Consider the following 26,609-nt stretch of genomic DNA (forward strand, 5'->3'; position numbering starts at 1 on the left):
ATTTGTGAACGTCCAAAGTGCATACGTAAGGCACACTGGGACACATGTTGGACATGCAGCAGGAAGTCTACTAAATGAACATTTTTTCTAGCGTTTAGGAAATGGCACTTTCCCAGGGGAATAATGCATTTGAGAGCAGCAGGAGATCACCCCTGGCTCAGTCTCCCAGCACTGAAGGCCTGTAAACAAAACTTCAACTCTAAGTTTTTCTCTAAAATGTACAATAGACCAGGAAGCCTGTGGTGAGACTGTAGGATGTTGGTTTCCCAAAGGAGGCTAAGCCTTTTAAGATTTTAGCCTACATAAGCCAGCAGGGCCCAATTTTCTTCAAATTCAGTCACTCAGGAAAAAAATAATAGCCTGACAGAGTCTAATCTGAAAGATTGGATCTTTGTTGCGTTAGGAGAAGCACAAGTTCAACCACCTCCATTCAGAAGCCCACACAGTCCACTTTTTAAGGGCAGTTTATGAAAAGACCTGAATTCCACAAAGTGTCAGTACTCTTAGAGAAGGGCCAAGTTGGATTACATTTTCACCCCGAGCACTTCATTCAAACAGAGCATTAAACCCCACCAGGCAGCCTTTGCCTTTTCCTACCTTGCACTCTACCTCTGCCGCGGTGGCCTTTGCTCTCTCCAGGCTCTCTACCAGTTTGGTGTCATCTAGAAAGCTCCCCTCTGCCTCAGAGAGACGCAGAAGGAGGTCGTCCTCCAGATACTTCAGCTCTATCTTAAAGTCATTTTGGTGCTTTGTCAAAGCCAACTAAGGCAAACCAAGCAAAATGTGAGAAAGGTGATTAAATTCATGTTTTTAAGCAGAGTTTCCTTAATCATCAATTTCATGGAATCATATATGATAAAACACACTTAGCATTAAAATTGTACTAATCAAAAATGTTTTAATTCTTTAAAAACACATGCAGAAGGCATGGTAAGAACTGGTCGCACTCCAGGGTCCAGAGCACGACCATATATCATATCATTCATTTAACCTATAGGAAGAAACTTCTGGTTTCTGCTTCAGATTGAAAGAGAGGAAAGTCATTATTTCCACCCTCACACAGGAAAAAAGCTAAACGTAACAGCCCTTACTTACCCATCAGAGAACTGAGGTCACAGGGCAACTGCCACCCTGAAAACTACAGAGATGGGTGGATACAGGCAATCACCGGTTCTCAGGAACATTTAAGTAGTAATCAACTAATTCCTGTAATCAACTAATTCCTGGAGGCAGAGCTTGAGAGTTAAAAACTCCCAGGGACCCAGGCAACCACTTGGGGAGAGGAAGCCTGGGGAAGATTCCTCTATAACCTGGGGAGAGAGAAAGAGAGCCCTCTCTACCCTGATCAGAGGAAGAGATAGCTCTCTACCCTGGGCAGAGAGAAGGAGATCCCTCTCTTCTTTCTAACCTTCCAGGACAGGTACCTGCTTCTCTAGCCCTGCTTTCCATGACTAGTATGCGTCTTTGCTTGCCCTAGTCACCTGCATCAAACAAGACGTACAACTAGCCCATCTCCTGTGGCACAATCCTAACTACTTATCAGAAGTACCCTTGAGTTGCTACTTGACTGTTCAGATACGCCCTCATTTTTCTCAATTAGACTGAAAGATCCCGGAGGGCAGGCATCCCATCTTACACTGCTCTGTCTGGCACTATAATTTGTGCACTGAATAAGTGTTGGGGGAATGATTTCATAATTTTTACCTTAAGTTTCTCCAAATCTGGCATTTCAATACTGACAACCTCTGCCAGCAGCTGGGCTTCCAGACCATCTTCTGTGACCGTGAAATTGAGGAGGGTTGTCTGAGCTTGCAATTCTGGCTTATAGTGAGGATTTGCCAGTTTTGTGTGAAGGATAAGACGAAAACTGTGGTTAAATTCACACTCTTTATCCCCAATCTTGATATACCTAAAGGGGGCATAACAAAGACAGTCAGGAGACTCTCATGCACCATAACCGATATGAAGGTGTCACTCCATTCCTGTATTCTAGTAATGTATATAGGCCATAAAACCAGGTGATTTATGATTCAACTACTCTCTGTTTCCCTAAAGTGTAAGAGGAGGAATAGACGTGATCCACGAAACCTCTATATGATTAAGTTTCCTTACATGGAAAACAGTGATAATAGTAGTACTCACCTCATAGTGTCACTGTAACAATTAAACACAATAAATCATATAAAGAATCTATAACAACAAATACTAGCTTTATTTACTATATTATGCTTTCTGTGATTAACCTTACATTAAACATTGTTATTCTTTAAGGATAAACTAAAATGAGTATGTATGCACTTATGTGTGTGTATGCATATATGTGTATATACATACACACGTAAAATTTATGTATATGAAAAATACACATAGACTTGTCCTTAAACATGCTTAATTTAAGCCACTTAAAATTAGGCAGAAGTGATTCTTTTTTCTAAGCCCCTGTCATGTGACTATGAGTAATGGTAGCAAAACAAAAATTTCAATAAAAATAAAAACCATACAAATTCCTTGGGCACTTTACCCAGTCTTCATACTTCTGGCACTGGCTCAGAAGCCAAGTTCAGGAAGCCTGTTGTGTGGGATGCATGCACAGCATTCTTGCAAGCTCTGTCTCACACAGGGGTGGGCTCAAAGCGACCACGCTTCTTTTTGTGTCCCTGTTCCTCTGGCCACGGGGACCCAGGAGCAGGTACTTCATCTGAGCTGTTCCAACCAGAGTAACCTTTCCTGGGATTTAGTATTGGGACAGAGAGAAGGGGGAGTTGGAACTGGAATCTCTAAGCTCGTGTTGAAGTCACTCTGCATTGCTGGTGAATCAAGCAGCAGAGAAAGACCGTCCTGGTTGCCCAGAAAAGAAGAAGTAAACCAGTATTCAGATGAAAGAGCAACACAAAGGAAGCATGTTCTGGGCTTCCAGGTCCCCTCTTCTTCGAAGCCTGGCTGCATCTTCCCCTCAGTTGCCATGGCACCCTGCAGCCTTCTAATAGTCTCTGTTTTGCTTCACCTAGATAGATGTGGTTCCTGTAATTGCAAGCAAAGCTATGAATGAATGCAGTCTCCCCCGCCGAGGGGAGGGCCTGATTTTTTTCTACCTCAGATGCTGGTAGCTAATTCCTAAAGATGTTATCACCTGGGCTCCCTTGCCCTCTGGGTTTTGGATGGGCTTGGCCAATGGAAGAACTGGCGGGAGACATCAGTACAGGAGGAGAGAGAGGTCCAGCGGATCTTGCCAGCTTCAGAGCCGTGGTCTGGTGAAGGCTATGTCCTGCTATGACCCGTTCCATAGCTCTGCTTAGAGGACCTAGTAATACCTTCAGGCCTACAGGCAGTAATGGCTTCCCGCTGCTGCAAATCCTATGTAGCCTTAACACCTCTACTAGGGTCCCTTTACCCTTTGCTCTGCAAATTCTTTTTGTAAATAGTCACTATGTTAACCCTATCAAACAATTCCAGCCTACCTTGTGGTCTTTTTCCTGCCAGGAACCTGCTATGAGGCTCTAGCCAAGGGGAAGTTATTTTTTCACTCATGCATCAGACAGACAGAACCCATGAACTCTGGAACTTCTCAAATTCTTCCATCAAAGTGGCCTGAACTTCATTGGAGTGAAAATTCATCTAAGGACCCTGGGAGCATGGCTGAAGCAAGGAGTATCTTCTCAGTCTCCTATTTTACCTTAAATACTTACTAAAATTCTGAATTCTTCCCTATTTAGTGTATATTTTCATTATAGAGGTATCATCATGACAATGATAAGAATGTTACCCAAAGCCCATATTGTTTTTAATTTAAATATAGTATTTTAAATAATCATGAGGGAAAAAAATGACTACTTATCTCACTGACTTACGGGAGAGATGTTACTTTCCTAAATTTATCAACTTTGGTAAATTGGATCAATTCAAAAGAAAGACACTGTATAATAAGTTCAGCATTCAGGCAATGCTGAATCCTCTTTACTAAAATGTCACAATATTTGCAATAACTCTTTTTAAATGTGAGGAGAGATACTCAGAATGCCCTAATGTGATAATATCTTAGGCTGCTGCTGGTGGATGTTTCATAACTGTGTCTTGCTCTGAGATGAAGTCTCTTGAGTCAAATACACTGATACACTGGCCACTCTATTTGACTAGGGAGATTTTTATAAAACAATTTTAGTGTGTAAAGATTATTTAAAAATCATAGTTTTTTTAAATTGCTAAAGCTTTCATCACTAAATCACTCAGTCACTGAAGCTTTCATCATCACAGCTAAGAATCTCAAAAGATTGATCAGATTCATGACCTATTGTCTACATCCACTTCTCAACTTTTGTTTCCATTGTAGTGATCCTATATTTCAACAAAAACTTTCACAGTTCTCCACAAACCTACGGACAATTAATCTTCGACAAAGGAGGCAAGAATATACAATGTGGAAAAGATAGGCTCTTCAGCAAGTGGTGTTGGGAAAGCTGGACAGCTGCATGTAAATCAATGAAGCTAGAACACACCCTCACACTATACACAAAAATAAACTCAAAATGGCTTAAAGACTTAAATATAAAACAAGACACCATAAAACTCCTAGAAGAGAACATCGGCAAAACATTCTCTGACATAAATCATACCAATGTTTTCTTAGGTCGGTTTCCCAAGGCAACAGAAATAAAAACAAAAATAAACCACTGGGACCTAATCAAACTTACAACTGTTGCACAGCAAAGAAAACCATTAAAAACAATGAAAGAAAAAAAACCCTACAGAATGGGAGAAACGATTTGCAAACGATGCAACAGACAAGGGCTTAATCTCCAAAATATACAAACAGTTCATACAACTCAGCAACAACAACAAAAAAACAAACAACCCAATCGAAAAATGGGCAGAAGACCTTAATAGACATTTCTTCAAAGAAGGCATACAGATGGCCAGTAGGCACATGAAAAGATGCTCAGCATCACTAATTATTAGAGATATGCACATCAAAACTACAATGAGGTACCACTTCTCATCGTCAGAATGGCCATCATTAAAAAGTCTACAAATAACAAATGCTGGAGAGGGTGTGGAGAAAAGGGAACCCTCCTGCACTGTTGGTGGGAATGTAAATTGGTGCAGCTACTATGGAAAACAGTATGGAGGTTCCTCAGAAAACTAAAAATAGAACTACTGTATGATCCAGCAATCCCACTCCTGGGCATATACCCGGATGAAACTATAATTCAAAAAGATACATGCAACCCTATGTTCATAGCAGCACTATTCACAAGAGCCAAGGCATGGAAACAACTTAAGTGTTCATCGACAGATGAATGGATAAAGAAGATGTGGTACATATATACAGTGGAAAACTACTCAGCCATAAAAAAGAACAAAATAATGCCATTTGCAGTAAAATGGATGCAACTAGAGATTATCATACTAAGTGAAGTAAGTCAAAAAGAGAAAGACAAATATCACATATCATTTATATGTGGAATCTAAAATATGGCACAAATGAACCTATCTGCAAAACAGAAACAGACTCACAGACATAGAGAACAGACTTGTGGTTGTCAAGGGGATGGTGGGGAGGGAGAGGGATGGACTGGGAGTTTGGGATTAGCAGATGCAAACTATTATATATAGGATGGATAAACAACAAGGTCCTACTGCATAGCACAGGAAACTATATTCAATATCCTCTGATAAACCATAATGGAAAAGAATATGAAAAAGAATATATATGTATAACTCAATCACTTTGCTCTACAGCAGAAATTAACACAACATTGTAAATCAACTATACTTCAATAAAATTAAAAAAAAAAATCCTTCACAGTTTTTGGTTAAGTGTCCAAGCTTGAAAAATCTTCACAACAAGCTACTTTGGAAGCTTTTTATTAAGTTGAATGGTGAAGTCTTCAAGTTTTGGTTTGTTTTCATTTAGGACTTCCTAGTGTTTAATTTTGTTCCAGAGGGAAAAAAGCTTAATTCAGGTGGCAACCCTCTTCTAAGCCAGTATATCTGTATAATACATACTTCCCTTAAAAAAAAAAAAAAGATCAAAAAAAGAGTATTCACATCACCGTTAAAGTGAAACACTGAGAACAGCAAGAGATAAATGAACTACAGGCCAATTGTTAAAAGTGAACCAAGGAGTGGCTGCTAGTTAACACTTTTGCACATATCTTCCAGTTGATATCATGCTCATTAAGATAATCATTACCTTATAATTTCTTCAGTTATTTGTTTTTATCATGAAACATATTGCAACCAAATATTCATTCACTCAGCAAGCAGTTACTGAACACCTACACAGTGCCAGCCTGTCAGAGAGTCTTCTAGACCCTGGGGCTCATAATCGTTACCAAAACAAGCATGGTCTTTCCTCTAACATTATTACTTACTCTCTCATAATAGGTATATGACTACAACATTTACGTACTGATTCATTTATTCTTTTACTTATCCAGTTCAATAAATAAATATGTATTAAGTGCCTACAATGTCCGGTCATATAAAGATCAAAGATCTGCCCAGTTAAAAGAAAGGCAAAGGATCTGAATAGATACTTCTCCAAAGAAGATATACAAATGTCCAATAAGCACCTGGAAAGATGTTCAGCATCATTAGTCATCAGGAAAATGTGAATCAAAGCCACAGTAAGGTGCCAGTTCACACCCACTAGATGGTTATAAAAAAACAAAACAAAACACTGACAAGAACAAGTATTGGTGAGGATATAGAAAAATTAGAACACTCATACACTTCTGATGGAAATGTAAAATGGTGCAACCAATTTGAAAACCAGTTTTCAGTTTCTCACCATCTTAAACATAGAGTTACCATGTAACCCAGTGATTCTACTCCTAGGTACGCGCTCAAGAGAATGGGAAGCATATGTCCCTACATAATTTGTACACAAATGTTCACAGCTGCATTATTCATAATTACCAAAAGGTGGAAACAACCCACTGTCTGCAAACTCATGAATGGATAAACAAATTGTGTTATATCCAAACAATGGAATATTACTCAGCTATAGAAAGGAAAGAAGTACTGATACATGCTACAACACAGATGAACCTTGAAAACAAGTGAAAGAAGTCAATCACATATAAGTCCACATATTGTATGATTCTATTTATTTGACATGTCCAGAATAGGTAAATCAATAGAGATGGAAATCAGATTAGTGGTTGCCTAGGGATTTCAATTCTAAACTTGATTGTGGTAATGACTGCTCAATGCTGTGAATACACTAAAAACCACTGAATTGCCCACTTTAAATGATTAAGTTGTATGGTATGTGAATTACACCTCCATAATGGTGTTACCAAAAGAGAACAAAAATGAACAACAATCTAACAAAAGGTCAGTCACTTACATTTGAGCTTTTATCAATCTGTAAGGTAAGTAACCGTGCTAATTATAGTTTCTCAGAGGTTCACTTTTTTTTTTTTTTTTTTTTTTTTTGTGGTATGCGGGCCTCTCACTGCTGTGGCCTCTCCCGTTGTGGAGCACAGGCTCCGGATGCGCAGGCTCAGGCTCCGGACGCGCAGGCTCAGCGGCCATGGCTCACGGGCCCAGCTGCTCCACGGCATGTGGGATCTTCCCGGACCGGGGCACGAACCCATGTCCCCTGCATCGGCAGGCAGACTCTCAACCACTGCGCCACCAGGGAAGCCCCAGAGGTTCACTCTTGACTTTTGAGCGTAGTGAGGTGTGTTACAGGATGGTCTTAATTGATAAGGACACCTTTCTTAGTCAATCTGCTTCTTTTTGACTGAAGACATATTCAACCATATCTACATTGACAGCACCATCAAAATTTCTCCCATTAATGGAGCTTCCCTGTCCAAGGGTTTCCAAAATTGATCTTGCAAATAGCTCTGAGAAAATCTTTCTTTGCTAGTGTCATTCATTATATTACTATTGGCCTAGATTTCAAGACTTTCATGATTGGCTTTTAATGGAAATTTCAAGAGTGATGGTTCCATGTAATTACTGCCTGGGGTTCTCACACATAAGCCATTCCAAAGTTTATACTCATTTACATCTCCACAGTAACAAAACTCATACTTTAAAATAAACCTCTGTGTACGCCGTCTTGTGATTTTCTGACTACTGCTCCATCTTGGTTTGAATTCGTTCCTCCCTCGCGTAGTGACTCTGAGAAATGCCAGGTCTATCATGACCTTCTGTGATTTCACACTGAATTTGCTTATGAATTTTCACTGGGTTTTGATTCACATCTCATAGACTTCATTTTTTAACCACTAACCTCTATCCCCAGATGAAAAAAGAATTTAAACATTTTTTCACTTGAAAAATGTACATTTAAATGAACACTGAATGAATCAAGTCCAGTATTTTCATTACTGTTGTCTAATGGGACAGCTCACTGTGGCAGGGTTAGGAACTGCGGTACACAGTCAATTCAGATTTGAGGTGTGTGCAGTGGGTGGGGATGGAGAGGGTACTTGAGAATCAAAACAAGCCCCTAGCAAGAAGGCTAACATATTCTACTGTACAGCACAGGGAACTCTGCTCAATACTCCGTAAGAACCTAACTGGGAAAAGAATCTGAAAAAGCATAGATACATGTATCTGTATAACTGAATCACTTTGCTGTACACCTGAAACTAACACAACATTGTAAATCAACTGTACTCCAATGTAAAATAAAAAGTTAAGAAAAAACCCCCAGATGACTAACATATTTGAAAGTCAGAGGTGTTCAGGCCTCATGGAGAACTCCCTGTAGAGGAGTTGGAGAACTCCTTCTGTAAATGGGCGGAGAGTAAGTATTTCAAGCTTTGTCAGCCACATACGTCTCTGCCATATATGCTTCTTTGTTGACAGCTCTTTAAAACCATCCTCAGCTCCTGGGCCACATCAAGACAGGCTGCTTGCCCATCGCCACGCTAGAGGGTCCACCAGTTAGTGGTAGACAACCAGCATAATCTCCTCTCAAAGCAACAGCAGTTAATGCCACTGGACTACCCAGTAACAGCAAGTTACAATTTTTCCAGTTAGTCACTACACCTAAGCGTGCTTCCCTCTCTAGGTTTCCGAGAAAAAAAAGTGAGGGACTGGCCAATACGGAACATGAGGTTCTGACAATTTTGCTTCTGGGTGCAGGTGACACTAGCTTTTAACTCATCAAATATGTATTAAACCAAACATCTCAGTTAAAGCCACATTCCATAAGGTGACGGAGAGATGATTCTATGGTTCTAAACCTCCCTTGCATACCTACATATGCCCTGAGGCATTCACATACCCCAGTCTGAGAACAGAAATCCATCTGCTAGAGGGACAGAGCTGACTTCCTCTGTGAAGAGACAGTTAATCGGGGAACTTGCTGTGCTGATGGCAAAGAGAAGGATATCTGCCTATAAAACTGGTTTCCTATTTTGCTCTGAAACATTACTTTATAGGTTTACATTTCCCAGGGATAGTAAATTATCCTCAGTTGGGGTGTTTATGATCTATGAAAGGCAAAAACTACATAATGACTCAGTGGGTTTTGTCATTGCTGCTAGGTTAATTTTTGGTTAATCTCTGATCTGGGAAAAATAAACTGACGGCTAGTGCTCTCTCTTGACTTGAAGGATCCAAAAAACAACTGAGTTAACCAGAGGGGTGGGAAAAGCAAACAATCACTGTGTTGTTTCTGTGAAAGACAGGAGTCCAGAGTTTGTAACTTCTAGAAAACACAGCAGGCAGCTCCGAGCGCTTGAAATTCAAAGCCAAGGAGAAGCAACAGCAGGTGGGAAGGGCAACCTGAAACTTGGACCTCTACTCTCTTCCAGCTATTCTGTAAAAGCAGTAGTTCTTAACCCACCCTCCAGCCCCATGCCCCCCAGGAACAGGACTCGGGCCCGACACTGCATCGCAGTGAGAAGCAAGCAGGGCAGGGGTCTCTGAATGTGAGCTGGAATTGCTCCCAGAGGGTTTTTACTCATCCCTCCAAGGGACTGGGTTCCTCCTGCCCCCTTTTCTCTCTGGCTGAGAAGTGCTGGTTTGGACATGACAGACTGATTATATGAACTCGCAACTGAAATAAAATGGGTTTTCCCAGTAAAAACACCATATTTTAATTGGATAGGACAGAGAGTGAGCTGTCCACATTCTGTCTCACCTAGCAGAGTTCTAATTTTAGAGCCGGAAGGGCCCCTAGAGATCATTCAATGCATTCTTTTTTATGGACCTAAAGAGTTTATGACTTGTCCAAGGTCACATAGCTTAGTGGCAGAGCTGGGACCGGAACCTGGGTCTCTAGACTCCTAGTATAAAGTTCACTGCATCCCACTGCAGGGTAATTTGCTCTGTTTGATGATGACAGCTTGTAACCCTGGCCTCTGTGGACCTGTCTGACCACTGATCACAGGAGAGTACTGAGAGAATATGACTGACTCAGTAACAATCAATGACCACTAGAGAAAAAAAAAAATAAAGACACAGCTCAGAGGACATGCCCTGCTGATCTTTGGTTAGACATGCTGTCCTTGTTTATAAAAGAGACTAGCACTGATTATCGAGGTGCCCAGCCTGAACCCAAGGGCTATAATTTATGATGGATATTTTCATAAAATGAATTACTTAATTTATAAAATTTTAAAAGTAAAAAACTTTACTTACAGAAGTTTTCTAACTTCTGGCTTTCAGGAAAAGAAAATATAATACTGAAGTATGCCAAAATGCTCAGTGAATTATTGTAATGTTGAATGAGTTATTATATAATAAAGACAATCATCTATAAATTGACTATAAATTTAGTTTTCCATGTGTCAGGTTGGCATAAAAATCAGGTACTTGGGAATTTTAAAAATCTTTCAAAGGTTATTCACAATCCAGCAAAAGTTATCATGGGGATGAAAAGATCTGTAATTTCTTCAAGTCACGGAAGGTCATTACTATTTTGGAGGATGGATATGCAATTACATTTAAAATACTTGAAAATAATTTCTTGGCTAATGTTCACAGCATTTCTGTGATAGACATGGGGGAACATCTCTCCCAATTCTCAGATTTACCTGAAAACCAGAATCTCTGTGAGTTGAGAGATGCAGCATCATCTCAAAATAACCAAGATGTGAGTCTGAAGTCTGAGATTACAATCTGCATTTCTTATTTCTGAGAAACATGTCTAGAAACTAAGGAAATGTCTTTCACTTCTGTTGGCACTGTTCTCAAGATTTAGTGTAGCTACTGTTGAAAATGCCCTCAGTCTTGGATCATAAAAACCTACATGAATTTCTCTAGTGATCAGATATTCTGACTACGTGAACAAAACCACCATTATTTTTTATTGCCATGTAAAACCAGACATGGAAAAGCAGCAATATTCAATTTAGAATAAGGACTTGCTTCTGGGGCAGATCCAAGTCTTTACTAGGAATGGCTGCAGTAAAATGCTATTTTTAAAAAACATTGGCAAAATCTTTCTTACAACACAGTTTGGCGAGAAATTTCTGAAAATATTGTATTATTATACTGAAGGTTGTCCCTCTAGGATGGACGATTTAGAGAGCTAACACATTCTCTGAATAGGAGAAGTCCATTCTCCAGGCCTCACTGGAGCTGCTTTGTCAAGGTGAAGAGATAGCAGGTGGGTTTTGAGATAAGTAAATAAAATAGTTCCAGGAGTTGGGGGAAAAAAACACACTCAGGAGAAGCAGAAAACCTTCTCAATAGACATCTAAAAGCCTTACTGCATGTCCCGCTGTTTCAGATGAAAAGCTCCTAGATTAGACTTGTGAGCTGCAATAGCCCTGGCTGCATGCACAGCTGAAGGGTCAGGTGCCGCGCGGGCAGCCGGGAGGGGTTACTTAACAACCTCGGCAGGAAGGCCTGAGCGAGGTGGTCAAACCCGGCTTGGGAAGAAAGGATTCGCCTCAAAGCTGCACAGCTGGTCAGACGTTCAAGGAAAGGAAGGAAAGAAAGTCCTGAGTTGAAATGAGTTGGCTCACTGCTTCATGCAGTTAATATAACCAATATGTCCTTCTTAAGATAAAAGCAAAACTTCGATTAGAATTTTTTAAAAAAAGATTAAAGTCACAAGAGTCCAGATACCACTGAACAGAAAAAAAAAGCGAAAAAAATCATAGCTTATTTCCCCTTTGATATACGTATATAGCCTATATGTATAAAACATACATGTTATGTATATTTATACATGTACTTCAGTATATCCTTATTTAAACATTATAATGTAGCATGAAAAATAAAGAAATTCTGGTTCCATCTGTATTGTTCTTTTTTTAGAAAATTGCTTTTTTAAAGAAAAGAATCTAAAGGTTCTGCATCTGTGGCCCTGTTTGGTATTTTCTTTCAGATAAAGTCAAACAATGTTAGCAAGATGAATGAGAAGATGTACTACCTGTAGACCCTGAATATTACACCTAAAATTTTTTAGATTGAATTTAGGGATAGCAAGGTTGCTGGAGGTTTTTTCTGCAATTAAACTTTGTTTTTTCAACTTTAGAAATTGGGAGAGACTAGAATGCCGAATTCTACCAGATGAGGGCTTGAACTGCCTTGAAAATAAAAAAAATACTTACCCCTAGGGACATAATGAGAGAACTACATCACTCCAGAGTTTATTGAAAAACCATAAGCTTCCAGCTCAAGAGAGTGCATTCTATTCAGTGTGGGGTTTAATTTAACATCGTTCTATCTTAAATTTCGCCCAGGAACTCATTCAAAGAGATCCATAATCAACTACAGAACAAACGCATGGCAGCAACTCCAAGAGCAGCGACATAATCATAGTTAAACTGGAAACTTGCTAACTAAAATAATTCTTATTAATTTTAGCACAACCTTCAGGAAACTTAGTCATTATAAAATAAATACTATCTGTAAAATGCTGTCTCTCATTTGATTATTTCTATAAATATAGAAATTTCTATCATATAGCTAATATTTCTATTGAAGTTTCTTTCTAGGGAATGCTACTTAAAAGACTATTACTAAAAGAATAACCATATGAAGTCAAATATAGAATGAAGTATAAATTGTCTGTAAGAAACATTTATATGCTCAGGAACAAGCTGAAATACATCTTGCAGTAAGGTTACTCCAGCTAAAATTAAAGTTCAAAAAGTATTTCAATAATATTTGGGGAGATTCGAAAGATTAAAGAGAGGGAATTTTATGAAGATGTTTACAGATCAGCAGCTTCTCTAATATGTAAGCAAGTAAATTTGCTTTGGAAAAAATACATGTTGATAAAACTTCCCAGATATGTTTTCTGTCGATTGATACCATATGATATATTTTACTTAAGATTAGGATTATCTGGAGTTTGGTGGATTTAATTATTTGTAATTACCCAGCTGTTGTCAGCCTGTGGTCATTTTATGACGGGGTATCTACTGTGTGGGTCAGGTTCAACTGTATATCTTCTCAAACACAGATTTAATGTGCTATTGATGAAACCATTACTACAGACAAATTAAAGTCTGGGCTGATGTATTGGTCCACAGGGAGCTGTCAGACATGAAAGGAGTAATTAGTATTCATTACTTCATACTCCAGAACATTCCAATTATTAATGAACTTCAACTTTTGGACTATGCTGTATATATCACAAGCATCTTCTCAGACATTCATTATTAGGAATAATAGACTAATACTGTTCTTTTTTTTTTTTTTTTTTTTACAGGCCCCCAGAGCAATGAGAACTAAAATAAACAAAAACACTATAAATAGCCAAAAACTTTCTGAGGGATGTGGCTTTCTCTCAGGAGTATGAAAGTGTTATTCCACGTGCCCTTGGAGAAGATGATACAGTACAGACATTCTGGGTAAATGCACCAGCTTTGCAATTCCTGCGGGTTGTTTCCTCCTTCTTTTGCTTGTTCTCAATGCTATTTTATCTTTACAATACAAAGGGAAACATATTTGTAACTCCACAGGGGATCTCAAAGAGTAACATAGAAATGTAAAGATAGAAGGGGATGGAAACAAAATCAAGTAAAATGGTCATTGTTCGAGATCAGAACAGAAAAGACCTATTAGAAAACTGACAAACATGTAGATTAGTTTGGGATGGGATCAAGATAAAGTCAAGAGCTTTCTGTACCTGTTTACCTATGGGTAAACAAAATTAAACAAAACCATATCAACATGTTTCTATTAATTTTGTTTTCCATTGTTTTCTACCAGTTTTCATTTATTGTATTAAAATAAAGGTAATTCCTATTTCTACCAATCTTTTTTTTTTCTATATCCCCTTATAGGTTCCATATGTATACATATTTTTTTAAAACTTTCTCTCTCTCTTTTAAAACTTACATGAAGGAACAAAAAGGCATTTGCTTTGCTTAAACATACTTCTTGTGAGGTTAAAAACAATACAGTCACTAAAATACCAAATTTTATTCCAAAGTACTTTTAAAGCTTTTATGAATAAAACTATTCTTAAAATTTGGATTTTTTCCACTCAAAAAACGGGGTGGGGAAAAAAACCCAGGTGGTAGGAATAGTTCCTCATAGGAAGAGGTAGCTAATAGTATTAAATATACAAATCTTTCGTGTTATTAAAAAAAAACAGCAGAAGAATGAAAGTTCCTAACTCAGTTCTCTGGAAGACTTCACAACCCTTAAATACTACTGGTGAGCATATAAATGTGTACAACTTTGGAAAGCAATTTGGCATTTTCTTTTAAAGCTTATTGTGCGCACTCTCTACAACCCAACTATTCTACTCCAGAATATAAACTCTGAAGAACCCCTTGCTGTGTGCACCTTTAGATACGTATATGAGTATTCAGTATGCTAATATTCATAGCAGCATGTCTTGTAATAGCAAAAAAAATCGGAAAATCACCTAAATGTCCTTCAATAAAAATATTCAATAAAGTGAGAAAGAGCCACACCACTGAATGTAACAGTGACAAAAGTGAGATTAGAGTTAAATGAAAAGAATTAGAGCTAAAAGCAAGAATATAGCTAAGTCTTAGAAGCATAATACTGAGTAAGAAAATTCAAGTCCCTGTTAACTATATAAGCTATGATGGATTTTTATAAAGTCCCAAATCAGACAAAAATAAACAGTATATTGTTTTGGAAAATGCATATATATGATAAAACTATTTTAAATAAAGTAATGAAGTGATGATGAAATTTAAAATACTGATTATCTTTGGAGATGAGGCAGAATGGGAAAGGAGAGGGGCACAAAGGTGGATTAAAGAATACTGGTCATCTTTCAGTTCATAATTTGAATGGTAGGTACCTGTCTAAATTATTATTATGATTTATAACTTTTATATATTATATTTTTTATATGTATCAGTATTAAATAATAAAATTTAAACAACCAAAACCCTCTACTGCTTTTAGGTGGCAACTTAAAACATCAAAAGATATGAAGGATTCCTCCCCTCCCCACCCCTCCTTTTTGCTTATATGCTTTGTGACTCCACTCATGGTTCATCCAGGCTTCCCATGTCTGAAAGACAAGGTCTTACTTCAGTAGTAAGTCTGTTTGAACATCTGGTCCATGCTCCCAATCACCCACATACTATACCCATCACTCTTTAAAGATTCAAGGGAAATAATACATATTGAATATCTGTATGTGCTATGCTTTTCGTATTTTTTTCCTCACTAGATGACAAAACATAAACAGAAAAACAGGTTAACCAACTTACCCCCAATCACCAAACTAGAGTGTAGCAGACTAAGATTTGACCCAAGTTCCATCTTAGTACTTGAACCCCAATGCTAGTTTCTAACAACAACACACTGTGCATAAACCCCACCTCACAGTCCTAAAAGTCTCTCTTGAAAATGCACGTGTAGCAACCAAGACAATGGGTTGAGCACTGTATTTACTTGCGTTCCCTTTCTTTCCCTTCCCATTGTATTTACTTTTCTTCCCTATGGAAATGATGGAAAGATGCATGCTTAAAGGAACAATGTTTCTTTAAGGGTGGAAGGGATAGATTAGGAGGTTGGGACTAACATATATACACTACTGTATATAAAATAGATAAATAACAAGGTCCTACTGTAGAGCACAGGGAACCCTACTCAGTACTCTGTAATAGCCTATATAGGAAGAGAATCTGAAAAAGTATATTTATATATATATATATATATATATATATATATATATATATATATATATATATATATATAACTGATTCACTTTGCTGTATACCTGAAGCTAACACAATGTTGTAAATCAACTATACTCCAATATAAAATAAAAATAAAAGAAACAATGAATTAAAAATCATGTTAAAAAATAAGAAAGAGTACAATGAGTGGAAATTTAAAAATTGAGGCATTAAAGAAAGTGATGAGAAACTTAATGGAAAATATTAGCAAAAGTTAACAACAGGCATTCATGGAAGGCTAATTAACATATCCTTATTAACAATAAAATATAAAACAAAGCAGCAATGAGATAAGGATTCTATTATTTGATGTTTCTATTGGCTCTTGCTCATGGTGCCCTATTTCCTCGTGTGTTCTGTGATTTTTGCCTGTGAACTCATGTACCATTGAATTAGATCTTTCACAATCCTCTAAAGTCTGGATTTACAGATATTATTCCAAAGAGGGTCTTTGTTTGCTTCTGCCAAGTGCACTGGGGTGTGACCAACCCAAGGCCACTTTAAAATAAGTTAATGGTTTGAGGTATTTTAGGGCATGCAAGTAATAAAAATTTGTCTTAAACATTCATAAGAAAGATGGATGTGGTGAGGAATTCTCTGGGGATATTTTTCCATCTCTTCCCAGCACCAAAGTAGAGAAAGGAAAGTTTCCTTTCTGCAGTGCTGGTTTTTGTTTAACTTTTACCAAATTTACCCTTAAATAGAAGGTATGGCCCCTTGAGGCTCTAGCATTAAACAAGAATCTCTTAGCAGACTCCACACCCTGAATAGGCCCTAGACTTGGTCCAAGCTCTGTACATCCATCAAAACAGAAACCCAAGATTAACAGGTTTTAGCAGGTACCCTCAGGAAAAAACCAGCTTTGGTGTTCCTTATCTATTTCCTGCTTTTTGGTCACACTTGTTTTTTTTTTTTTTTTGGTCAACTGAGTGATACATTTCATAAAGTGTTTTTAATAATGTAACTAACATATTTAGTTGTTTTTCAGTATTCACATATCTAATCTGCCATAGTGCCAGAAATAAATAAAAGTCTATGTTTTTATTGTTTTGTTTTTATTTTAGTTAACCATATTTTTAAAGGCATATAGTATGATTCTTATCCATAGAGAACTTGTAATCTAATAGGGATATATAAGAGAATTTAAGCATATTTTAAGAATGACATATAAAGGCAAAATGACAGTCACACAGTATAGCATGTAGTACGTATGGGAAGCATTAAATGCAGAAAAGCTAAATTCCCATTTAATTGACTGAATAGCAGTTAAATTCTAAATGAAGAGAATTTGGGATTTGCATTGATAGAAAAGGTAAATAAAATAGCACATTATAGAAAGGGGGATTATCTGTGTGAAGTAATGAAAAATGAGGTTGGTAAAAGGAAACTCAGTTGTATCAAACAGGTAAAGCAGGTTTCACAGAAAATCTTTAATTCAATTCAAAGTAATTGACAATAGAGAATTCTTAGTGGGAGTGATGAAAGAAGCAATATTAAAAAAAATATTTTAACCACTCTCTGGGTTGGAGAGAAGTAAATAGAGAAAGGATGTAAAGGGATCACTACAGTCAGCATGAAGAAATGAATGGCCTAAACTACACTGTAAGGTACAGATATGAAAACAAAACATAAATGAGAAAATAAACAGAGTTTAGGGGAAAAACAGAATGTAAGGAAGAGTTAGATTGGCAAAGGAGAATTCATAGGAATTCTACTGAAAGATGGTAGTGCCTATGTATTTGGGAAATCTGGTTAAGAAACTAGGTTTCCATGCATTAAATTTCATATAGTCTTGAGCATCCAAGAAGACAGTGACTAAGCTCTTTCAGGCCCCATTTTTCTCATCTGTGAAGTGAATGTTCCCTGTTCTAACTATATAGCATCACCATAGATAATCACATCTTCTATGATGCTTAACCAACTGTCTATGGAGATGTTCCCCAATCTACATGCTCAGCCAAGATTTTAAGCTCCATACTCACGTATTCCATGGCTTCTTAGACTTTTTTTGAGAATGAGTGTTAAAGTAGCACCTCAATCTTTGAATGTCTAATGAGTGAAATAGTTACCTCTTTCCCTGCACTTACTCCTATTCTTATATCACATCTCTCCATAAACCATACCATCATTTAACCTGGCACAAGACCGGAAATCACCCTTGAACCTTCCGTTTCCCTACTAACAAAATCCCATTATTGACCATGAACTGATGATATTAACTCCTTGAGAACTCTTTGATTTGCCCTCTCCTCTCCACCTCTACTGTCGCTGGCTTAGTTTAGGCTCGTATCATGTCTCAACTGGACTACTGCAGTTGTTTGCTAATTGGACTGACCTTGGCTCTAGGTCCACGTGCCTTCAATCAATACTCCACACTGCCAACAGTGTCCTTTCAAAAACATAAATCTGATCTCATTACTCCTAGCATGCTTAAGAGTCTTCATTGGCATCCCCACTGACTTATGCTCATGATTTTCAAGTGAAAATATGGAAACTCCAGATGTGTTACTCCAGGAAGGCAAGGTCCTTTGGTCAAAAACCACTGCTGTTGTCAACTAGTGTTACTGATAGGAACAGACCCCTTTAATGTCTTTGGGGAAAAAGCATTATCATCCAAGGCCAACCTACTGTCATCTGTGGGTACACAAGAATGTCAACATTCTGGGTACTGATAATCCAGTCTCATCTCTCTGAGTCCATACACCTCCCTTTCCCACCCCCAAAATGGGACTTTCTACATAGTTGAATCCTAACTACAGTTCCCCAAAGCTGTTGGGCTGTTTTGTGTGTTTTGTTATTTGGTATTAGCTCTCTCGTTCCAGAATTCTCTTCTCCCATTTTTCTGTCTGACAAATGCCCACTCACCTTTCAACTCACATTAAATGTAAATGTAATCAAATGCAATTTTTTCCACAAAGCCTTCCCAGGTCTCCACTATGGAGCTGATGATTCCCTATCATGCATACTTCTATCACCACACCAATGGCAAGCATTACTTTTACTGTTTGTAGGTCTGACTTTCCCCTAAGGAAATGTAGCTTCCTTAAGGGCAGGGTCTGTACCTTACCATGCTTTGAATCTCCAGCCCCCAGTACAGTGCCTGGCATCTAGCAGTGCTCAGAGAAGGTTTATTCAGTGACTAATAGAATATGCAATGACTCAGATTCTCTGAATAAAGAAACTCTAAAAACATCTGAAAAAAACTGGAGATAAACATCTAAATTTACCTTCATAAAAGTGGTTGTTTCCACACATAAGATTTAGGAGCTAAAATTGTTATGGTAACAACTGCATGCAATAAACACCATTTATTGTATTCTTACATATCATTTAAAATTCTCTTGACCTTTTAAAAAAAGCTACAGTGATATGATCAATTCTATAAAGCCTAATAGAGAGTTCTTATTCAGGAAATATTATTAATTTGGAATAAATTGTTCTGCTTTGATATTGTGTGATAAAGAATTTGACGCTTTATGTAAGATAATTTGTTTCTGAAATAAAAAAAAACCCTCTGGGATTCTCACTTAAACTTAACTATATCCACACTGAGAAAAAAATCAGGACTGAACTTTATCTGGCTCTGGAAATTTCAGATTATCAAAAAAATATATATATATATATATACACATAAATACAGAGAGAGAGAGACCAAATTTCTTATACCTAAATTGTGTTATTGAAGGTCCAAGTTAAAGCTAAGAGAATATTATTTCACTAACAAAACTTCCAGGTCTTCATAATAGAGTCAGAACCTTAATAACAAGGATTTCACTTTAGTGACATTCAAGATTTTACACTGTATTTTTAACACATCAGACACAGCTACAATTATATTTATGTGAGAGCTGCAGTTTGTCAAGTGCCTTATTAGATTGTTCTAAATGCATGTCTGGGTAAATTTTGGTTTATTAAACAATTATAAGTTGTCACTCACCGTAAATGGATTTAGTTGGTGAGTTGTATAATAAATACTAATCAGTTAGAGACTTTTTACAAAATAGAAGTTAGTCACCCTTAAATAGGCCTATTTCCACTTAAAATTGACAGGAATAATCTAGTGATGAAAAGGGAGACAAGACGCCTTTGAGGCAGAGAGTGGGTATCAAAGAAGGGTGTTGGGGAAGTTCTGAATTACACCTTTGTGAAGAAAAAAAAAAAAGAGAGAGAAGGAAATCCACTGAAAGAAGCCTAGTCATGTTGATTTCTTGAGTGAAGAGGCACAGAGAGCTGTGGGAATGCCACAATCTCCCCTGAGCCCACAAAGGCTCAGAGACATAAGTGCTGCATCTGAACTTTTACACATTTATAGAAAGTGTGTGATGCCCCCTTGGAAACGGCTTCGCTGCCCCTGGGAGAATGTCCTGGAGAGCCAGTGTCCGGGGGAATGGCAGCATTTGGAACATCACATAGAGTTCACCAAGGGTGTGCCCAGTCCGCCACTGCCGGTATGCGGATGATCTTATGGGTCCACTAATGAACTCTTTTCCTTCTAATGGTTATATATAGTTTGAATGTATAGGGAAAGACAGAACCAGCACAGTAAACCCATGATTTCATAGATGCTATGACTTGGGGTAAGGCTGAGTTAAAAAAAAAAAATAGAGTGGATTTAAAATAGTTTTGTAAAAATATTAAGTAAATAAGGATACAAGCAATATGCAGTTAAGGCAAACATACTAAAGGTGTTTTGCAAAGTACTGAAGGTAGAAAAACATTCGACTAATAAAGGAGCTAATAAAGGAACAACTAGTAAAGGAGGAACTAACTCTCAGATTTGTGACAATGCATTTTTGGAGTCTATAAATCAGGAATTGGTTAACATGAATCTAAATCCACCAAACAAATAGTCTGAACATCTGGATCACGTCAAGGTTGCTTTGGTCTTGGAATGCAGGAGGCTTTGAATGGAAACTCAGAAATATCACCAAGAATATTCCCATAGATTACACGTGATTATGAGGCCAAGAAATAGAAGCTGATGATCAAACTTATATGTAGCACAAAATGTATGTTAAAAATTCAATAATACTTACTTTCCTTTTTTAATTGTGTTCCTGCCAAGCAATGGATCAAGGACTGGATCTATCGTTTCCTCAAGGTTTTCAAGTAAGATGACATCTCCAAAGGCCAAAGCAGTTTCAATGTCATTCAAAAACCTTAAAGTTCAGTCAGAATCAAGAAAAAATGTAAATAAGCACAGGGAAAGTATTCAAAATTATTTATATTCAACTGTATTTCATTTAATGTAAAGACTTTAGATGGAACAAACTAACTTAGAGGAAACTAAATATTTTATAAAGTAGTGCTTTCTTCAACTAGAATACATGGAAATTAAAGATTAGATTTTGAGGTAAATTTCAGTTATATTTTTCCAAGTGAAATTCAGTAGTGTGAACTAATGAGTCTGTGTAAAAATTAGTTACTTTTGATAGTAATCATGGTTGAAATAAATGTAACCTACCCAAACATTATAAATTTAAATTTACTCATAGGTCTTCTTTTGATTAAAAAAATAAAAATTATATTAAATGCCTTGTGGCTTTATCAAATTTTCATTTTTTAAACATTTAGATTCAGTCATGTAAAGTAGTGAACTATCATTTAATTTCATTCCCACTCTCCAAAAATAGTCTCTCCTATTCAAAAATAATTTCCTCCAAGTATTCAGATAAGCAAAGAGACCATTTATCTGCACGACTACAGACATTCCTTATTCCATTTTACATGTCAAAAGATGATGGAGGGGTGAAGTGAAGTATCAGTATGACTAAAATTATTTATTCCACATTAACTGAAGACTAACTACATACCAGAGAGCTTTCTACTTATCAGAAAACACTGTCATGCGGACTGAGGGACAGAAAATCTCAGAGTAGATTCAGTTCTCAAAAGTGACATGTAAAGCTTGACTAAAAAATTACCTTCAGGCACTCTGTTGGGAATTGAGCCATGTTAAAACCCCACTGTAGGCGAAGTACATATTCAGGAATATAACTGGAACCATCATTAAACCTATGGGTGCAGCTGACAATTCTTGGGTTACCGTATGCCAAAGTCCTAAAGAAGGATTATAATATACTGTATTTCCATTCTTGGCCTTAGAAAATTTTTCCTCTCACATTCAGTGTTTGTTCTAACCTTCCAACTAATTTCTTCTTCAGGTAAGTGGATGCCACCCAACATAAATGCCCTTTCAACAGAGATACTTTATGGGAAACGTGAGCAGGCAGATAAACAAGTCGTACCAAACTATCACATTTAAAAGTGGCAGAGAGGTTTAAGAAATGCCAGGACTTGGTAAAAGTCAGACCCATTTCCGGCAGCTCAACAGAAAGTCAACCCTTCAGGTTTCACGTACCCTTTCCGGCCCACATGTGTGATTTTCAGGTCAGTTCCGTACTTGTTCTTGATCCACTTAATACCCTGCTGCTGGGGATCTATCAGCAGGGGCCAGCGCTCGCAGTGTGTTAGGATAGCAGCGTTCTCGGTGGACATTCTGTCACTGGGCAGTCCTTCATTATTCCAGGTGGCAATTGTGGCATCATCCGTCAACATGGCAATCATGCCCAGGCCTTCAGTTATTGGAATGGAGGCCTTTAAAATCAGAGTTGAAGGCAATAAACCAGTGTGGCAGAGCACAACAGACAAGAAAACAAGAGACCAAAGCCCAAAGAACACATACAAATTCTCCTGACTCTCAAAAGCCAAATACAACTCTCATCATGAAATACAATTCGACCCAATAAGCCCATTGTTCACTTCTTGGAATTCTGTCAACTGCAGCAGCCAACATCTGATTTGTTCCTGCATCTGTCTGGCTTCAAGCAAAAGGGACTTTGCCCTCTATACACACCTACAGCAACCCCAACAAGGTGACAGTGAATTTAGACTCCAGCAAGTATGGCAGGACAAGAGAAATGTATAATATTTGCCCAGTGGAGTAATCATCCCACATAAGCAATGTTACATTGCACTCTCTTGCTTCCAGCATCTCATCTTTCTTCTACAGATCAACACTACAGAGAGATGACTTCTCTCTCTGGGGTGGGTTCATGGAATCTGTTCAGTCCGCTGGAACTCCGTCAGCTTGTGGTGGTACCCAGCAACTTCGACTACAGCCTCTCCTCTGAGAGGGAACTGTCTACAGTGTGACTGTGAAGAGAAGCATTACAAAATGGGGAGTGGTTGGGGGGAGGGATAAATTAGGAGTACGGGATTAACAGATGCAAGCTATGTTACATAAAATAGATAAGGAACAAGGATTTACTGTATAACCCAGGAAACAATATTCAATATCTTGTAATAACCTATAATGGAAAATCACCTGAAAAAATATAAATACATAACTGAGTCACTTTGCTGTACACCTGAAACTAACAAATATTGTAAATCAACTATACTTCAATAAAAATTTTTTTTACAAAAGAAAAAAACCCAAACTTGCCTCCTTTTAAAGAGAGAGAAAGAAGAAACCTATTTTTTTTGAAACCTGTTTTAAAGATAAGCATCAGTTCTTTACAAAAGTGGACTGATTTTACAAAAAATAAATAAGATTCTAGAAAGGAAATTATTAAGGAATTTATCTAATCAGTCATCAACGACCAAACATTTATTGAGCACCTCCTACGTATGTGTGGAGACACCACTATCAGCAAGATGAATAAGGAACTAGTCCCCTGGCTGGGTAGGGGGGCTAACATGGAAACATGCCTCCATAAGAGAGGGCAGTAAGAGCCCGACCTGGATGAAGTAGGCAGTGGAGGCTGCAGCAGCAGTAGGGGTTTGATTTCTTGGTTGCCCACAAAGCTTCAGCAAACAGAATGCTGGAAGAATTCCCACAATAAAGCTGGGATGCAACTTGAGGTTAGTATAGGAAAAGTTAGCATAATATGTCTACGGCTCCTACTGACAATGGTATCTTATAAATAAATCAAACTCTACCTCCTAGTGATAGGAGCAAGCAGCCTTGATATCTGACTCCACAAGCAAATCGCTATCTTAGAGAATAAGCATCCTCTTATTAGCAAGAACTCAATGGCTTTAATTTCTTAACTTCTATTTAATACAAAGAACTTGAAACAACTAGAGGCTTAAAATAACTTTAATTTCTGATGCTATAAAGAGTAAGTGTGGGGCTTCCCTGGTGGCACAGTGGTTGAGAGTCCACCTGCCGATGCAGGGGACATGGGTTCGTGCCCCGGTCCGGGAAGATCCCACATGGCGCGGAGCGGCTGGGCCCGTGAGCCATGGCCGCTGAGCCTGCGCGTCTGGAGCCTGTGCTCCGCAGCGGGAGAGGCCACAACAGTAAGAGGCCCGCGTACCGGAAAAAAAAAAAAAAAAAAAAAGAGTAGGCGTGTAGATCTTGTGTCCGAATTCAACAATTTGAATTGTTTGAGCACCTACTGTGTACAGAGTACAGTTCAGGGGATCAAAGAGAAGTCCCCCTTTGTTAACGGCCACTTTAACCTAGTAGGGGAAACAAAGCAGGTAACTCACACTACAAAATATCATAAATACTTTAAAATACATTGAGACTTAAATTTTTGGAAACAAAGTTTAGGATATTTGCTTTACAGTGTGATGTTCAAATAGGCAGTTGCGTGACACAGAGAAATTTTTTCATCAAAAAATTTTTTGATAGTTGCAATACAGTTATCACTTTCACAGTAATTTTAACCTAGGTTTAGAGTGGGGAAAATAAACCTCAATTCATATGTTATCTTCTTTTTAATCCACTCTTCTTTGCAGAATTTCTTGAAGGAGTCTGCAAAAACAGAAACCAAGTGCGAAGAGGGAGTCCAAAGTCAGCCTAGCAATTCAGTGAGAATCCATCTAATTGCTTCATTAAATAGTGCAGCATGTGGTCAGTCAGGATGAGGCTGAAAAAAAAGGGAAACAGCCTCCCCTCTTAAGAAGTTTTACTAGAGGGAAAAGAACAGGCTGGAAGCACATACCCTGAGCCAAGCTAGACTAATCCTAACACCAAACGCCTATTAGGATCCTCTGAGAATTGACCAAGTGGTATATTCCAAAGGATAAAAGGGAACTTCCTGATGAAGTAAGACTCCCAGTTTCTTTTAATATGACGGTAACAAAACAACCAGTATTTGTAAGGTTTTAAGTGCTTACAAAATTTACTCATATACTTTCACTCTGTTCATTGCCTCACTTAACTCTTACAGGAGTTCTGCCAAGTAGATGTCTCACTCACTCTCTTTTTGCTCAGGACGCTGAGGGTTAGAAAGGTTAATAACTCCATGTATAATACTTCCATGTATTTGCTCTGACTATAAACTCCTAGGTCAGATTAATGAGTGGAGCGCAAACGTCTCCTTGAACCTGCCCATGTCTTCCTTTGTCTGCCTAGCAGACGATAACTTTGGAAACAATTTTGGGTAACAATTTTATTGGGACCCTCAAGGCCACGTACGCCCACTGTCCCTGTCCTTTTCAGTTACCACCACGCTGCTCTGTTTCTTCCCCACGCCATCCTCCAAACTCATGCCCCCACGGTCACACTTTCAGACGATTGTTCCCGCACATCCTATAGTATCCTAGTCCTATTTGGGCCAAACTCTCTAGCTCCCTCTACCTGCTTGTCTCAATTAAAACCCAGCTCTTCACTAGGGCAGTGGCTCTCATCCCCAGGCTGTATATTAGAATCACATGAGAGCTTTCAAAGCTGCCAACATACCCCCTCCCCCAAACTCTAATGATTCAACTTCAATTGGCATCTATATGTTTTCAAAGTTCACTCCCACATGATTTAAACGTGAAGCTGGAGTCCAAGAACCAATGCCCTAGGGTCTCACTTCCCTTGAAGGCTTTCTTAAGTAGACAGTTCATTTTCTTAATATTCCCATTACTGAAAAAATGTGTGTGGGTAACAGTGGTCATTCTTCTTACTCCCCTGCACATCATTCCAAGACCACAGCTCTTCTGTCCTTGAGGAAAAATGCCACCTCTGAGGCCCATGGAGTTCAGCTCTACAATCCTCTATGTATCCTCCTCATATTAAAGCCTTAGCCAATGGTCCTCCTCACTTTCCAAGTTTGGCTATCAATCTGTGACAACCTCAGTGCTCATGGAGATGACGAATCCACCCTCCAGCCTTGACATCCTTCATGCCAAACTCTACATTTCCTTTCCACTCTAGCATTCTGGGGGAGGAGGCAGAGGGAGGGGAAAATATCAGAACCCGCTGGGAAGATCACACAACACCCCGATGCCTAGTCTCCCTTGCACACCCCACACCCTCAATGATGTTGGTATATGTTGGGAGGGTATTACACCATCTCCTTCTTTAGATGGAAATGCTATCCCAGACCTTGTAATAACCTGAAACTGTTTCATTATTGAAATCTAAACATCTAATACCCAATTCTTTAACCATGATTATCTATACCTCTCTCATACCTTTAAACATAATATTTACTCTTACCAATAGCATTAAGACATCCAGTCCTTTACCCACCACCTATTTTTCATTGTGGCAAAACATAC

General features: G+C 38.1%; 1 protein-coding gene across 2 annotated transcripts in view; it reads right to left on the reverse strand.

Moving 5' to 3' along the window:
• DNAH11 (dynein axonemal heavy chain 11) overlaps positions 1 to 26,609 on the reverse strand; it is a gene marked incomplete at its 3' end in the record, with an annotated part of 310,916 nt that overhangs the window by 43,036 nt on the left and 241,271 nt on the right. For both annotated transcript variants that reach the window (XM_082632325.1, XM_082632326.1), the window contains exons 64-67: positions 22,465 to 22,700; positions 21,140 to 21,262; positions 1,705 to 1,909; positions 598 to 762 (exon numbers count right to left, since the gene is read on the reverse strand). In XM_082632325.1, coding sequence (XP_082488451.1) covers positions 598 to 762; positions 1,705 to 1,909; positions 21,140 to 21,262; positions 22,465 to 22,700 — 729 coding nt within the window. The remainder of the gene's footprint in view (positions 1 to 597; positions 763 to 1,704; positions 1,910 to 21,139; positions 21,263 to 22,464; positions 22,701 to 26,609) is intronic.

This window comes from Mesoplodon mirus (genome assembly GCF_964341445.2).
Source record: "Mesoplodon mirus genome assembly, chromosome: 9".
Classification (NCBI taxonomy): Eukaryota; Metazoa; Chordata; class Mammalia; order Artiodactyla; family Ziphiidae; genus Mesoplodon; species Mesoplodon mirus.